General features: G+C 45.7%; 1 protein-coding gene across 1 annotated transcript in view; it reads left to right on the top strand.

The window, feature by feature from the left end:
- The first annotated feature begins 2,800 nt into the window (after positions 1–2,800).
- The window catches only part of LOC141162621 (serine protease 33-like), a 114,934-nt gene continuing 101,747 nt past the window's right edge, over positions 2,801–15,987 (top strand). Inside the window, exons 1-2 of the mRNA XM_073648896.1 lie at positions 2,801–3,076; positions 6,066–6,270. Coding sequence (XP_073504997.1) covers positions 2,923–3,076; positions 6,066–6,270 — 359 coding nt within the window. The 5' untranslated portion in view covers positions 2,801–2,922. The remainder of the gene's footprint in view (positions 3,077–6,065; positions 6,271–15,987) is intronic.

A 15,987-nucleotide genomic window follows, 5' to 3' on the forward strand; every position in this document is an offset into this window, starting at 1 on the left:
GGTTTTTACCATATAGTAAAAGTAATGTAACAAAATAAATATAAATCTCACCACCCGTGGACACTAATTGTATATTTCCGCCATTGAGTCTCTATGTGATATCGTCTTCGTTATTATGGAGACCATTGACGCGTTGACTCGTTGTGTTATCATCAAGTCTTATAAATTACATCTTACTACTCCGTAGTAACTCTAAGCCACCAGTCATCAATGAAATAAAGCTTTCTGCAAGAAGATAGAGAGGTAAGGGCTTATAATAAAGTTACTGTTCCATTAAAGGTCCCTGTAATAGTCCTATGAATGGTCAAGAAGAAAGCCGTAAGACTCTAAAAAACAAAAAGTGGAGACCCCCTGGCTTGTGAAGAAAATCAAGTGCAAGACACAGGGGACAATATGTCGTCATAGACTGAACCAAAGGAAGCAAATAAATGATTGACATAAAAGGGTAAAGTAATCGGCCATATAGAATTTACGAAGAGTGGTCCGGTGCTAGGAGGTCACAGGTCCTCCTTCTGCCCAAGATAAATGGTCCAGAGACTGCTCCTAAAGTCCTCAGAGGAGCCGTATGTACAGCTTCAATCAAAGGTATCCCCCCCCCCCATTGAAAATTTAGTTCATTAGTAACATTTACAAGCGTTTCCTTAAAGGAGGTTTCCTTAAAGTCACCACAAAATGGCACATTTATTGACTTCTGTTGTTTCACAATTATTCTCTGACCAGCATCGATAGTATGTAGTAGAGCTCCTCTGGCTATTATGACCTACTGCCCTTCTAGCTGTCATGACCTGCTACACACTAATAATCTGGGTTTTGTAGCAGACTCTCTCTACCCATCCCACCAAAGATTATCTACTGTATATGGTTAAAGTCAAACAACTCTAACATCCAGTCCAGAATCTTCTGAGACTTCTTCTGAAACCGAGCCCTGGTGGACTGTGAGGTGCTGGGATGGATGTCATGTGGCAAAGTCCAATGACATCCAACCTTCAGCTTCCTTACAAAATGCATGATGATTTCTAATAGGATTTCTTAACACTTGATTGAATACAGCTTGCTCTCTACATGCTGCAGGTTTACAAGGCCCAGGGAAGCAAAGCAGCAGCTAAATATTACCGAGCCTTCATGCTTCACTGTAGACATCACTGAACCCCGCACACATCACTGTAGACATCACTGAGCCCTCACCACATTTCATTGTAGACATCGCCATGCCTCTGCTACACTTCACTGTAGACATCACCGAGCCCCTACCATGCTTCACTGTAGACATCACTGAGCCCCCGCCATACTTCACTGTAGACATCACCAAGCCCCCGTCATGCTTCACTGTAAACATCACTGAGCCCCCGTCATGCTTCACTGTAGACATCACTGAGCCCCGCACACATCACTGTAGACATCACTGAGCCCTCACCACATTTCATTGTAGACATCGCCAAGCCTCTGCTATACATCACTGTAGACATCACTGAGCCCCCGCCATGCTTCACTGTAGACATCACCGAGCCACCGCCATACTTCACTGTAGACATCACCGAGCCCCTACCATGCTTCACTGTAGACAACACTGAGGCCCCGTCACACATCACTGTAGACATCACTGAGCCCTCACCACATTTCATTGTAGAGATCGCCGTGCCTCTGCTACACTTCACTGTAGACATCACCGAGCCCCTACCATGCTTCACTGTAGACATCACCACATTTCATTGTAGACATCGCCAAGCCTCTGCTACACTTCACTGTAGACATCACCGAGCCGCTACCATGCTTCACTGTAGACATCACTGAGACCCCGCCATAATTCACTGTAGACATCACCAAGCCCCCGTCATGCTTCACTGTAAACATCACTGAGCCCCCGCCATACTTCACTGTAGACATCACCAAGCCCCTGTCATGCTTCACTGTAAACATCACTGAGCCCCTGACATACTTCACTGTAGACATCTCCGTGCCCCCACCATACTTCACCGTAGACATCACCGAGCCTCCGCCGTGCTCCAGTGTAAGCATTACTGAGCCCACTCTGTACTTCACTGTAGACATCACCGAGCCCCAACCATACTTCACTGTAGACATCACAGAGCCCCCGCTGAGCTCCACTGTAGACATCACTGAGCCCACTCTGTACTTCACTGTAGACATCACCGAGTCCCCGCCATGCTTTACAGTACAAATCACTGAGCCCCCACCATACTTCAATGTATTCATTGTCGAGTCCCCGTCATGCCCCACTGTAGACTTCATTGAGTCTCCGTCATGCTTAACTGTAGGCATCAACGAATCCCCACCGTGCTTCACTGTAAGAATCTCTTAAATATTAAGAGATTAATATTAAATATTCATAGTCACAATCCCTCAGTCAGTTCGGGCATTTGATTTGTCGTCTCCAGCACCTGATGTAACTAATGATGACCCCGGGATTATTACATCTGCTGCTAGAGTCAAATGAGCTATTATGTGGGTTTCTATTCAGTGGTGAATAATCCTGAAGCCGCAGGAGTCACATTTTTTGTGGTGAATTTGGAGAAACCACTTGATATACTGTATTTGTTGTGTTCATCTATTTACATTATTCCTGTGTATTGCAAAAAGTTTTAAAGCTTGACAAAGTTTCTAATAAATCAAATTTGCAATGGAGGGTTAATTGGTATCAGAATCCTATCTACTAGAATATCTCTCCAACAAAGACTGAGGAGATGCTCTTTATTACTCTGCTTATTCGGGTCAGACTCTCAGGAATTTCCTTTCTGCTCTAATTTTGTGGGTCGAGACCTTGATCGGTGACTGTAGAGATGATGCTCGGGTCAAGTGCGCAGGTGACACTGTAACGTCTCTGCTGCTCTGTGATGCCAACAAGTTCATTTCCTTAAACATATACTGAGTAAGTTAAGAGGAGACATCAAACCCTCCGGCACCATGGACAGGTTGGGCAACATTCCAGGATATTGCGCTTCCAAAGAACTAAAGTTCAGGATCAAGAGGCGAAGAGACAAGTCCAACATCTGCAGATCTTCTCCCAGCATCACCGCGGAGAGGATGATGAGACTCCTGTTCGGTCTTCTGCTGTCTGGTGAGTTAATGATGATCATATCAAAATTACGATATTTTAGGATTGTTGTTACACTTATATGTTACAATGTTATAGTTTATCATTTATAGTTGTTGGCGTCGGCCTTCGTCACACATTGGGCTCTTACCAAGAAAGTGTTCAGCATAAGATGAATCATCTGATTCCTTGCATAGTCTGCACCCGGCGTCATCAGAAGACTTTTCTATCCTGGCATTTGTTCACATTTTCTTCTACTCGGCAGCTTGTATTAGCCCTTCAGTTTCTTTTCTTAAATTTTCATACATAAGCCACAATCATGTGTGTTAATAGTCATCTTTCCCCTGATCTTGTCTGTCATAGAGAAAAATTTAAATCCATAAAGACATAGGAGAACCTCCTTCCGCTAAGCTCTTAGCCATTTCCGTGACATCAGGTTTAGTACTTTTCTTTCGTTATCCCATTTAAATCCATAAAGACATAGGAGAACCTCCTTCCGCTAAGCTCTTAGCCATTTCCGTGACATCAGGTTTAGTACTTTTCTTTCGTTATCCCATTTAAATCCATAAAGACATAGGAGAACCTCTTTCCGCTAAGCTCTTAGCCATTTCACGTGGCATCAGGTTTAGTACTTTTCTTTCGTTATCCCTTTTATCCGATGTAATTGTATGTACCGTATTGTTTTGTTCCCATTTTGCATCATCTTTACATATTTTTATAAACACTGTCTATCTTTCAGGATTAAATATATAAAATTGAATAGCTCTGTCCCTTTTTGTTCTGTAAACCCCACCCCTGATGCCATGCGCTACCTAAAACCGGTGTCCTCGTCCATCAATAGTCGGGGAGAAGCTGCAGCCTCCGCCATTAATCGTCGGGGAGAAGCCGCAGCCTCGTCCATCAATCGTCGGGGAGAAGCCGCAGCCTCATCCATCAATCGTCAGTCAATTATGTGATTGTCCTGATGATTGGAGGAGTTGTGTATCCCCGATATAATGGTGGCAGCAGTGGGACCCCCGCTGGTGTTCTCCTTGACATTTTCCAAAAATTTTCCATATCACGCCTTTTTTTTTTTCCAGTTGTGATCTTCTTATTTTGTCTGTTGAACTTTCAATAATGCCCCCCATTTATATTGGACTAATGTCAGCAAAACCCACCAATATTGACGAGTTTGGCTGACAATCTAATGTGTATGGGGGGCGCCGGATAATTGATAGTTTAAGATTTGTCATGTCACTTGTCTGTATAAAAGACTGATCAGTCTGCAGAATAAAGATGGTAGAATATTTTTCATGAAGTCTATTTGCTTAAAGGGATCCTGTTACCAGGTTTTTCCAGTATAAAGTACGGCCTCCACCATTAGGGACTTTTTTTTACAGTATATTGAATATATGTCCCCAATCTGCAGATCCCCAAAAAGAGGAGAGGTCTGTAATTTTTATCGTAGGTCACTTCACCTGTGACAGACGGAATCTAAAAATAAAATCCAGAAAATCACATTGTATGATTTTTACATAATTAATTAGCATTTTATTACATGAAATAAGTATTTGATCTCCGACCAACCAGCAAGAATTCTGCCTCTCACAGACCTGTTAGTGTTTCTTTAAGAAGCTCTCCTACTCTGCACTCATTACCTGTTTTAATTGCACCTGTTTGAACTCGTTACCTGTATAAAAGACACCTGTCCACACAATCAATCAATCACACTCCGACCTCTCCACCATGGCCAAGACCAAAGAGCTGTCTAAGGACACCAGGGACAAAATGGTAGACCTGTACAAGGCTGGGATGGGCTACAGGCAGCAGCTTGGTGAGAAGGCAACAACTGTTGGCAAAATTATTAGAAAATGGAAGAAACACAAGATGACTGTCAATCTTCCTTGGTCTGGGGCTCCATGCAAGATCTCGCCTCGTGGGGTAAGGCTGATTCTGAGAAAGGTCAGGAATCAGCCCAGAACTACACGGGAGGACTTGGTCAGTGACCTGAAGAGAGTTGGGACCACAGTCTCAAAACATTACCATTAGTAACACACTATGCCGTCATGGAATAAAATCCTGCAGTGCATGCAAGGTCCCCCTGTTCACACCAACATATGTCCAGGCCCGTTTGACATTCGCCAATAACTATCTGGATAATCCAAAGAAGGCATGGGAGAAGGTCATGTGGTCAGATGAGACAAAATAGAACTTTTTGGTATCAACTTCACTTGCTGTCTTAGGAGGAAAAAGAAGGATGTGAACAACCCCAAGAACATCGTCCCAACTGTGAAGCATGGTGGGGAAAAATCATACCTTGGTGGTGCTTCTCTGCAAAGAGGAAAGGATGACTGCAATGTATTGAAGAAAGGATGGATGGGGTCATGTATCGTGAGATTTTGACCAACAACCTTCTTCCCTCAGTAAAAGCATTGAAGATGGATGGTGGCTGGGTCTTCCAGCATGACAATGACCCAAAATACACAGCCAGGGCAACTAAGGAGCGGCTCCGTAAGAAGCATTTCAAGGTCCTGGAGTGGTCTAGCCGATCTCCAGACCTGAACCCAATCGGAAAATCTCTGGAGGGAGCTGAAACTCAATGTTGCCCAATGACAGCCCCGAAACCTGAAAGATCTGGAGAAGATCTGTATGGAGGAGGGGGCCAAAATCCCTGCTGCCGTGTGTGCAAACCTGGTCAAAGAACTACAGGAAATGTCCGACCTCTGCAATTATAACAAAGGTTTCTGCACCAAATATTAAGTTCTGTTTTTCTATTGTATCAAATACTTATTTCCTGCAATAAAATGCAAATTAATTATGTAACAATCCTACAATGTGATTTTCTGGATATTATTTTTAGATTCTGTCTCTCACAGGTGAAGTGACCGACGATAAAAATTACAGACCCCTTCATTCTCTGTAGGTGGGAAAACTGCAAAATCACCAGAGTGTCAAATACTTATTATCCCCACTGTATATAATGCTGCAGTGATTGTCTCTGAAGTGTGAGGCATTAATTATATCTTCTCTGCAGTCCTCCCAGCGGTGGTCTTCCCCGACATGATGCTTCCCCCGACCTGTGGCTCCCCCGTGATCACGAGAAGGATAGCCAGAGGAACAGATGCTGCAGAAGGCGCCTGGCCCTGGCAAGCCAGTGTATGGTACAGAGGGATGTCAGTCTGCGGAGGTTCCCTGATCTCCGACCAATGGGTGCTGAGCGCCGCACACTGCTTCACCCAGTGAGTACCTGACACTGTCATCATCAGTCATGCCCAGGATAATGTGCTGCTGAGCTGTGTATCTAATCCTATCCTGTGTGATACTGTCTGCTGAGCCGTGTATCTAATCCTATCCTGTGTGATACTGTCTGCTGAGCTGTGTATCTAATCCTCTCCTGTGTGATACTGTCTGCTGAGCCATGTATCTAATCCTCTCCTGTGTGATACTGTCTGCTGAGCCGTGTATCTAATCCTATCCTGTGTGATACTGTCTGCTGAGCCGTGTATCTAATCCTCTCCTGTGTGATACTGTCTGCTGAGCCGTGTATCTAATCCTATCCTGTGTGATACTGTCTGCTGAGCCATGTATCTAATCCTCTCCTGTGTGATACTGTCTGCTGAGCCATGTATCTAATCCTATCCTGTGTGATACTGTCTGCTGAGCCGTGTATCTAATCCTATCCTGTGTGATACTGTCTGCTGAGCCGTGTATCTAATCCTATCCTGTGTGATACTGTCTGCTGAGCTGTGTATCTAATCCTATCCTGTGTGATACTGTCTGCAGAGCCGTGTATCTAATCCTATCCTGTGTGATACTGTCTGCTGAGCCGTGTATCTAATCCTCTCCTGTGTGATACTGTCTGCTGAGCTGTGTATCTAATCCTATCCTGTGTGATACTGTGTGCTGAGCCATGTATCTAATCCTATCCTGTGTGATACTGTCTGCTGAGCCGTGTATCTAATCCTATCCTGTGTGATACTGTCTGCTGAGCCGTGTATCTAATCCTATCCTGTGTGATTCTGTCTGCTGAGCTGTGTATCTAATCCTATCCTGTGTGACACTGTCTGCTGAGCCGTGTATCTAATCCTCTCCTGTGTGATACTGTCTGCTGAGCCGTGTATCTAATCCTCTCCTGTGTGATATTGTCTGCTGAGCCATGTATCTAATCCTCTCCTGTGTGATACTGTCTGCTGAGCCGTGTATCTAATCCTCTCCTGTGTGATACTGTCTGCTGAGCTGTGTATCTAATCCTATCCTGTGTGATACTGTCTGCTGAGCTGTGTATCTAATCCTATCCTGTGTGATACTGTCTGCTGAGCTGTGTATCTAATCCTATCCTGTGTGATACTGTGTGCCGAGCCGTGTATCTAATCCTCTCCTGTGTGATACTGTCTGCTGAGCCGTGTATCTAATCCTCTCCTGTGTGATACTGTCTGCTGAGCCGTGTATCTAATCCTCTCCTGTGTGATACTGTCTGCTGAGCCGTGTATCTAATCCTAACCTGTGTGATACTGTCTGCTGAGCCGTGTATCTAATCCTCTCCTGTGTGATACTGTCTGCTGAGCTGTGTATCTAATCCTATCCTGTGTGATACTGTCTGCTGAGCCATGTATCTAATCCTCTCCTGTGTGATACTGTCTGCTGAGCCGTGTATCTAATCCTATCCTGTGTGATACTGTCTGCTGAGCTGTGTATCTAATCCTCTCCTGTGTGATACTGTCTGCTGAGCCGTGTATCTAATCCTATCCTGTGTGATACCGTCTGCTGAGCCGTGTATCTAATCCTATCCTGTGTGATACTGTCTGCTGAGCCGTGTATCTAATCCTCTCCTGTGTGATACTGTCTGCTGAGTCGTGTATCTAATCCTCTCCTGTGTGATACTGTCTGCTGAGCCATGTATCTAATCCTCTCCTGTGTGATACTGTCTGCTGAGCTGTGTATCTAATCCTATCCTGTGTGATACTGTCTGCTGAGCCGTGTATCTAATCCTCTCCTGTGTGATACTGTCTGCTGAGCCGTGTATCTAATCCTCTCCTGTGTGATACTGTCTGCTGAGCCGTGTATCTAATCCTATCCTGTGTGATACCGTCTGCTCAGCTGTGTATCTAATCCTATCCTGTGTGATACTGTCTGCTGAGCTGTGTATCTAATCCTCTCCTGTGTGATACCGTCTGCTCAGCTGTGTATCTAATCCTATCCTGTGTGATACTGTCTGCAGAGCCGTGTATCTAATCCTATCCTGTGTGATACTGTCTGCTGAGCCGTGTATCTAATCCTCTCCTGTGTGATACTGTCTGCTGAGCTGTGTATCTAATCCTATCCTGTGTGATGCTGTCTGCTGAGCTGTGTATCTAATCCTATCCTGTGTGATACTGTCTGCTGAGCCGTGTATCTAATCCTCTCCTGTGTGATACCGTCTGCTGAGCCGTGTATCTAATCCTCTCCTGTGTGATACTGTCTGCTGAGCCGTGTATCTAATCCTATCCTGTGTGATACTGTCTGCTGAGCCGTGTATCTAATCCTCTCCTGTGTGATACTGTCTGCTGAGCCGTGTATCTAATCCTCCCCTGTGTGATACCGTCTGCTGAGCCGTGTATCTAATCCTCTCCTGTGTGATACTGTCTGCTGAGCTGTGTATCTAATCCTATCCTGTGTGATACTGTCTGCTGAGCCGTGTATCTAATCCTATCCTGTGTGATACTGTCTGCTGAGCCGTGTATCTAATCCTATCCTGTGTGATACTGTCTGCTGAGCCGTGTATCTAATCCTATCCTGTGTGATACTGTCTGCTGAGCTGTGTATCTAATCCTATCCTGTGTGATACTGTCTGCTGAGCCGTGTATCTAATCCTCTCCTGTGTGATACTGTCTGCTGAGCCGCGTATCTAATCCTATCCTGTGTGATACTGTCTGCTGAGCTGTGTATCTAATCCTATCCTGTGTGATACTGTCTGCTGAGCCGTGTATCTAATCCTCTCCTGTGTGATACTGTCTGCTGAGCCGTGTATCTAATCCTCTCCTGTGTGATACTGTCTGCTGAGCTGTGTATCTAATCCTATCCTGTGTGATACTGTCTGCTGAGCCGTGTATCTAATCCTCTCCTGTGTGATACTGTCTGCTGAGCCATGTATCTAATCCTATCCTGTGTGATACTGTCTGCTGAGCCGTGTATCTAATCCTATCCTGTGTGATACTGTCTGCTGAGCCGTGTATCTAATCCTCTCCTGTGTGATACTGTCTGCTGAGCCGTGTATCTAATCCTATCCTGTGTGATACTGTCTGCTGAGCTGTGTATCTAATCCTATCCTGTGTGATACTGTCTGCTGAGCCGTGTATCTAATCCTCTCCTGTGTGATACTGTCTGCTGAGCCATGTATCTAATCCTATCCTCTGTGATACCGTCTGCTGAGCCGTGTATCTAATCCTCTCCTGTGTGATACTGTCTGCTGAGCCGTGTATCTAATCCTATCCTGTGTGATACCGTCTGCTGAGCCGTGTATCTAATCCTCTCCTGTGTGATACTGTCTGCTGAGCCGTGTATCTAATCCTATCCTGTGTGATACTGTCTGCTGAGCCGTGTATCTAATCCTCTCCTGTGTGATACCGTCTGCTCAGCTGTGTATCTAATCCTATCCTGTGTGATACTGTCTGCTGAGCCGTGTATCTAATCCTATCCTGTGTGATACCGTCTGCTCAGCTGTGTATCTAATCCTATCCTGTGTGATACTGTCTGCTGAGCCGTGTATCTAATCCTATCCTGTGTGATACCGTCTGCTCAGCTGTGTATCTAATCCTATCCTGTGTGATACTGTCTGCAGAGCCGTGTATCTAATCCTATCCTGTGTGATACTGTCTGCTGAGCCGTGTATCTAATCCTCTCCTGTGTGATACTGTCTGCTGAGCTGTGTATCTAATCCTATCCTGTGTGATGCTGTCTGCTGAGCTGTGTATCTAATCCTATCCTGTGTGATACTGTCTGCTGAGCCGTGTATCTAATCCTCTCCTGTGTGATACTGTCTGCTGAGCCGTGTATCTAATCCTATCCTGTGTGATACTGTCTGCTGAGCCGTGTATCTAATCCTCTCCTGTGTGATACCGTCTGCTGAGCCGTGTATCTAATCCTCTCCTGTGTGATACTGTCTGCTGAGCCGTGTATCTAATCCTATCCTGTGTGATACTGTCTGCTGAGCCGTGTATCTAATCCTCTCCTGTGTGATACTGTCTGCTGAGCCGTGTATCTAATCCTCCCCTGTGTGATACCGTCTGCTGAGCCGTGTATCTAATCCTCTCCTGTGTGATACTGTCTGCTGAGCTGTGTATCTAATCCTATCCTGTGTGATACTGTCTGCTGAGCCGTGTATCTAATCCTATCCTGTGTGATACTGTCTGCTGAGCCGTGTATCTAATCCTATCCTGTGTGATACTGTCTGCTGAGCCGTGTATCTAATCCTATCCTGTGTGATACTGTCTGCTGAGCTGTGTATCTAATCCTATCCTGTGTGATACTGTCTGCTGAGCCGTGTATCTAATCCTCTCCTGTGTGATACTGTCTGCTGAGCCGCGTATCTAATCCTATCCTGTGTGATACTGTCTGCTGAGCCGTGTATCTAATCCTCTCCTGTGTGATACTGTCTGCTGAGCCGTGTATCTAATCCTCTCCTGTGTGATACTGTCTGCTGAGCTGTGTATCTAATCCTATCCTGTGTGATACTGTCTGCTGAGCCGTGTATCTAATCCTCTCCTGTGTGATACTGTCTGCTGAGCCGTGTATCTAATCCTATCCTGTGTGATACTGTCTGCTGAGCCGTGTATCTAATCCTATCCTGTGTGATACTGTCTGCTGAGCCGTGTATCTAATCCTCTCCTGTGTGATACTGTCTGCTGAGCCGTGTATCTAATCCTCTCCTGTGTGATACTGTCAGCTGAGCCGTGTATCTAATCCTATCCTGTGTGATACTGTCTGCTGAGCCGTGTATCTAATCCTCTCCTGTGTGATACTGTCTGCTGAGCCATGTATCTAATCCTATCCTCTGTGATACCGTCTGCTGAGCCGTGTATCTAATCCTCTCCTGTGTGATACTGTCTGCTGAGCCGTGTATCTAATCCTCTCCTGTGTGATACCGTCTGCTGAGCCGTGTATCTAATCCTCTCCTGTGTGATACTGTCTGCTGAGCCGTGTATCTAATCCTATCCTGTGTGATACTGTCTGCTGAGCCGTGTATCTAATCCTCTCCTGTGTGATACTGTCTGCTGAGCCATGTATCTAATCCTATCCTCTGTGATACCGTCTGCTGAGCCGTGTATCTAATCCTCTCCTGTGTGATACTGTCTGCTGAGCCATGTATCTAATCCTCTCCTGTGTGATACTGTCAGCTGAGCCGTGTATCTAATCCTCTCCTGTGTGATACTGTCTGCTGAGCCATGTATCTAATCCTCTCCTGTGTGATACTGTCTGCTGAGCCGTGTATCTAATCCTATCCTGTGTGATACTGTCTGCTGAGTCGTGTACCTAATCCTATCCTGTGTGATACTGTCTGCTGAGCCGTGTATCTAATCCTCTCCTGTGTGATACTGTCTGCTGAGCTGTGTATCTAATCCTATCCTGTGTGATACTGTCTGCTGAGCCGTGTATCTAATCCTATCCTGTGTGATACTGTCTGCTGAGCCGTGTATCTAATCCTCTCCTGTGTGATACTGTCTGCTGAGCCGTGTATCTAATCCTATCCTGTGTGATACTGTCTGCTGAGCAGTGTATCTAATCTTATCCTGTGTGATACTGTCTGCTGAGCCGTGTATCTAATCCTCTCCTGTGTGATACTGTCTGCTGAGCCGTGTATCTAATCCTATCCTGTGTGATACTGCCTGCTGAGCCGTGTATCTAATCCTATCCTGTGTGATACTGCCTGCTGAGCCGTGTATCTAATCCTATCCTGTGTGATACTGTCTGCTGAGCCGTGTATCTAATCCTCTCCTGTGTGATACTGTCTGCTGAGCCGTGTATCTAATCCTATCCTGTGTGATACTGCCTGCTGAGCCGTGTATCTAATCCTCTCCTGTGTGATACTGTCTGCTGAGCCGTGTATCTAATCCTCTCCTGTGTGATACTGTCTGCTGAGCTGTGTATCTAATCCTCTCCTGTGTGATACTGTCTGCTGAGCTGTGTATCTAATCCTCTCCTGTGTGATACTGTCTGCTGAGTCGTGTATCTAATCCTATCCTGTGTGATACTGCCTGCTGAGCCGTGTATCTAATCCTATCCTGTGTCATACTGTCTGCTGAGCCGTGTATCTAATCCTCTCCTGTGTGATACTGTCTGCTGAGCCGTGTATCTAATCCTCTCCTGTGTGATACTGTCTGCTGAGCCGTGTATCTAATCCTATCCTGTGTGATACTGTCTGCTGAGCAGTGTATCTAATCCTCTCCTGTGTGATACTGTCTGCTGAGCTGTGTATCTAATCCTCTCCTGTGTGATACTGTCTGCTGAGCCGTGTATCTAATCCTATCCTGTGTGATACTGTCTGCTGAGCCATGTATCTAATCTTCTCCTGTGTGATACTGTCTGCTGAGCTGTGTATCTAATCCTCTCCTGTGTGATACTGTCTGCTGAGCTGTGTATCTAATCCTCTCCTGTGTGATACTGTCTGCTGAGCTGTGTATCTAATCCTCTCCTGTGTGATACTGTCTGCTGAGCCGTGTATCTAATCCTCTCCTGTGTGATACTGTCTGCTGAGCTGTGTATCTAATCCTCTCCTGTGTGATACTGTCTGCTGAGCTGTGTATCTAATCCTCTCCTGTGTGATACTATCTGCTGAGCCGTGTATCTAATCCTATACTGTGTGATATTGTCTGCTTATCCATGTATCTAATCCTATCCTATGTGATACTGTCTGCTGAGCCGTGTATCTAATCCTATCCTGTGTGATACTGTCTGCTAATCCGTGTATCTAATCCTATCCTGTGTGATACTGTCTGCTGAGCCGTGTATCTAATCCTATCCTGTGTGATACTGTCTGCTAATCCGTGTATCTAATCCTATCCTGTGTGATACTGTCTGCTGAGCCGTGTATCTAATCCTATCCTGTGTGATACTGTCTGCTGAGCCGTGTATCTAATCCTCTCCTGTGTGATACTGTCTGCTGAGCCGTGTATCTAATCCTATCCTGTGTGATACTGTCTGCTGAGCCGTGTATCTAATCCTATCCTGTGTGATACTGTCTGCTGAGCCGTGTATCTAATCCTATCCTGTGTGATACTGCCTGCTGAGCTGTGTATCTAATCCTATCCTGTGTGATACAGGCTGAGCCGTGTATCTAATCCTATCCTGTGTGATACTGTCTGCTGAGCTGTGTATCTAATCCTCTCCTGTGTGATACTGTCTGCTGAGCCGTGTATCTAATCCTCTCCTGTGTGATACTGTCTGCTGAGCCGTGTATCTAATCCTATCCTGTGTGATACTGTCTGCTGAGCCGTGTATCTAATCCTCTTCTGTGTGATACTGTCTGCTGAGCCGTGTATCTAATCCAATCCTGTGTGGTACTGTCTGCTGAGCCGTGTATCTAATCCAATCCTGTGTGATACTGTCTGCTGAGCTGTGTATCTAATCCTCTCCTGTGTGATACTGTCTGCTGAGCCGTGTATCTAATCCTATCCTGTGTGATACTGTCTGCTGAGCCGTGTATCTAATCCTCTCCTGTGTGATACTGTCTGCTGAGCCGTGTATCTAATCCCATCCTGTGTGATACTGTCTGCTGAGCCGTGTATCTAATCCTATCCTGTGTGATATTGTCTGCTGAGCCGTGTATCTAATCCTCTCCTGTGTGATACTGTCTCCTGAGCCGTGTATCTAATCCTCTCCTGTGTGATACTGTCTGCTGAGCCGTGTATCTAATCCTCTCCTGTGTGATACTGTCTGCTGAGTCGTGTATCTAATCCTCTCCTGTGTGATACTGTCTACTGAGCCGAGTATCTAACCCTCTCCTGTGTGATACTGACTGCTGAGCCGTGTATCTAATCCTATCCTGTGTGATACTGTCTGCTGAGCAGTGTATCTAACCCTCTCCTGTGTGATACTGACTGCTGAGCCATGTATCTAATCCTCTCCTGTGTGATACTGACTGCTGAGCAGTGTATCTAACCCTCTCCTGTGTGATACTGACTGCTGAGCCGTGTATCTAATCCTCTCCTGTGTGATACTGTCTGCTGAGCCGTGTATCTAATCCTATCCTGTGTGATACTGACTGCTGAGCAGTGTATCTAACCCTCTCCTGTGTGATACTGACTGCTGAGTCGTGTATCTAATCCTCTCCTATGTGATACTGTCTGCTGAGCCGTGTATCTAATCCTCTCCTGTGTGATACTGTCTGCTGAGTCGTGTATCTAATCCAATCCTGTGTGGTACTGTCTGCTGAGCCGTGTATCTAATCCTATCCTGTGTGGTACTGTCTGCTGAGCCGTGTATCTAATCCTATCCTGTGTGATACTGTCTGCTGAGCCGTGTATCTAATCCTATCCTGTGTGATACTGTCTGCTGAGCCGTGTATCTAATCCTCTCCTGTGTGATACTGTCTGCTGAGTCGTGTATCTAATCCTCTCCTGTGTGATACCGTCTGCTGAGCCGTGTATCTAATCCTATTCTGTGTGATACTGTCTGCTGAGTCGTGTATCTAATCCTCTCCTGTGTGATACCGTCTGCTGAGCCGTGTATCTAATCCTCTCCTGTGTGATACTGTCTGCTGAGTCGTGTATCTAATCCTCTCCTGTGTGATACCGTCTGCTGAGCTGTGTATCTAATTCTATCCTGTGTGATACTGTCTGCTGAGCCGTGTATCTAATCCTCTCCTATGTGATACTGTCTGCTGAGCCGTGTATCTAATCCTCTCCTATGTGATACTGTCTGCTGAGCCGTGTATCTAATCCTCTCCTGTGTGATACTGTCTGCTGAGCCGTGTATCTAATCCTATCCTCTGTGATACTGCCTGCTGAGCCGTGTATCTAATCCTCTCCTGTGTGATACTGCCTGCTGAGCTGTGTATCTAATCCTATCCTGTGTGATACTGTCTGCTGAGCAGTGTATCTAATCTTATCCTGTGTGATACTGTCTGCTGAGCCGTGTATCTAATCCTATCCTGTGTGATACTGTCTGCTGAGCAGTGTATCTAATCTTATCCTGTGTGATACTGTCTGCTGAGCCGTGTATCTAATCCTATCCTGTGTGATACTGCCTGCTGAGCCGTGTATCTAATCCTCTCCTGTGTGATACTGCCTGCTGAGCTGTGTATCTAATCCTATCCTGTGTGATACTGTCTGCTGAGCAGTGTATCTAATCTTATCCTGTGTGATACTGTCTGCTGAGCCGTGTATCTAATCCTATCCTGTGTGATACTGTCTGCTGAGCAGTGTATCTAATCTTATCCTGTGTGATACTGTCTGCTGAGCCGTGTATCTAATCCTATCCTGTGTGATACTGTCTGCTGAGCAGTGTATCTAATCTTATCCTGTGTGATACTGCCTGCTGAGCCGTGTATCTAATCCTATCCTGTGTGATACTGCCTGCTGAGCCGTGTATCTAATCCTATCCTGTGTGATACTGTCTGCTGAGCCGTGTATCTAATCCTCTCCTGTGTGATACTGTCTGCTGAGCCGTGTATCTAATCCTATCCTGTGTGATACTGTCTGCTGAGCCGTGTATCTAATCCTATCCTGTGTGATACTGTCTGCTGAGCCGTGTATCTAATCCTATCCTGTGTGATACTGTCTGCTGAGCTGTGTATCTAATCCTCTCCTGTGTGATACTGTCTGCTGAGCCGTGTATCTAATCCTCTCCTGTGTGATGCTGTCTGCTGAGCCGTGTACCTAATCCTCTCCTGTGTGATACTGTCTGCTGAGCCGTGTATCTAATCCTCTCCTGTGTGATGCTGTCTGCTGAGCCGTGTACCTAATCCTCTCCTGTGTGATACT

The sequence above is a fragment of the Phyllobates terribilis genome, unplaced genomic scaffold (genome assembly GCF_046119375.1).
Source record: "Phyllobates terribilis strain yellow unplaced genomic scaffold, ASM4611937v1 Scaffold_9__5_contigs__length_417890890, whole genome shotgun sequence".
Taxonomy (NCBI): domain Eukaryota; kingdom Metazoa; phylum Chordata; class Amphibia; order Anura; family Dendrobatidae; genus Phyllobates; species Phyllobates terribilis.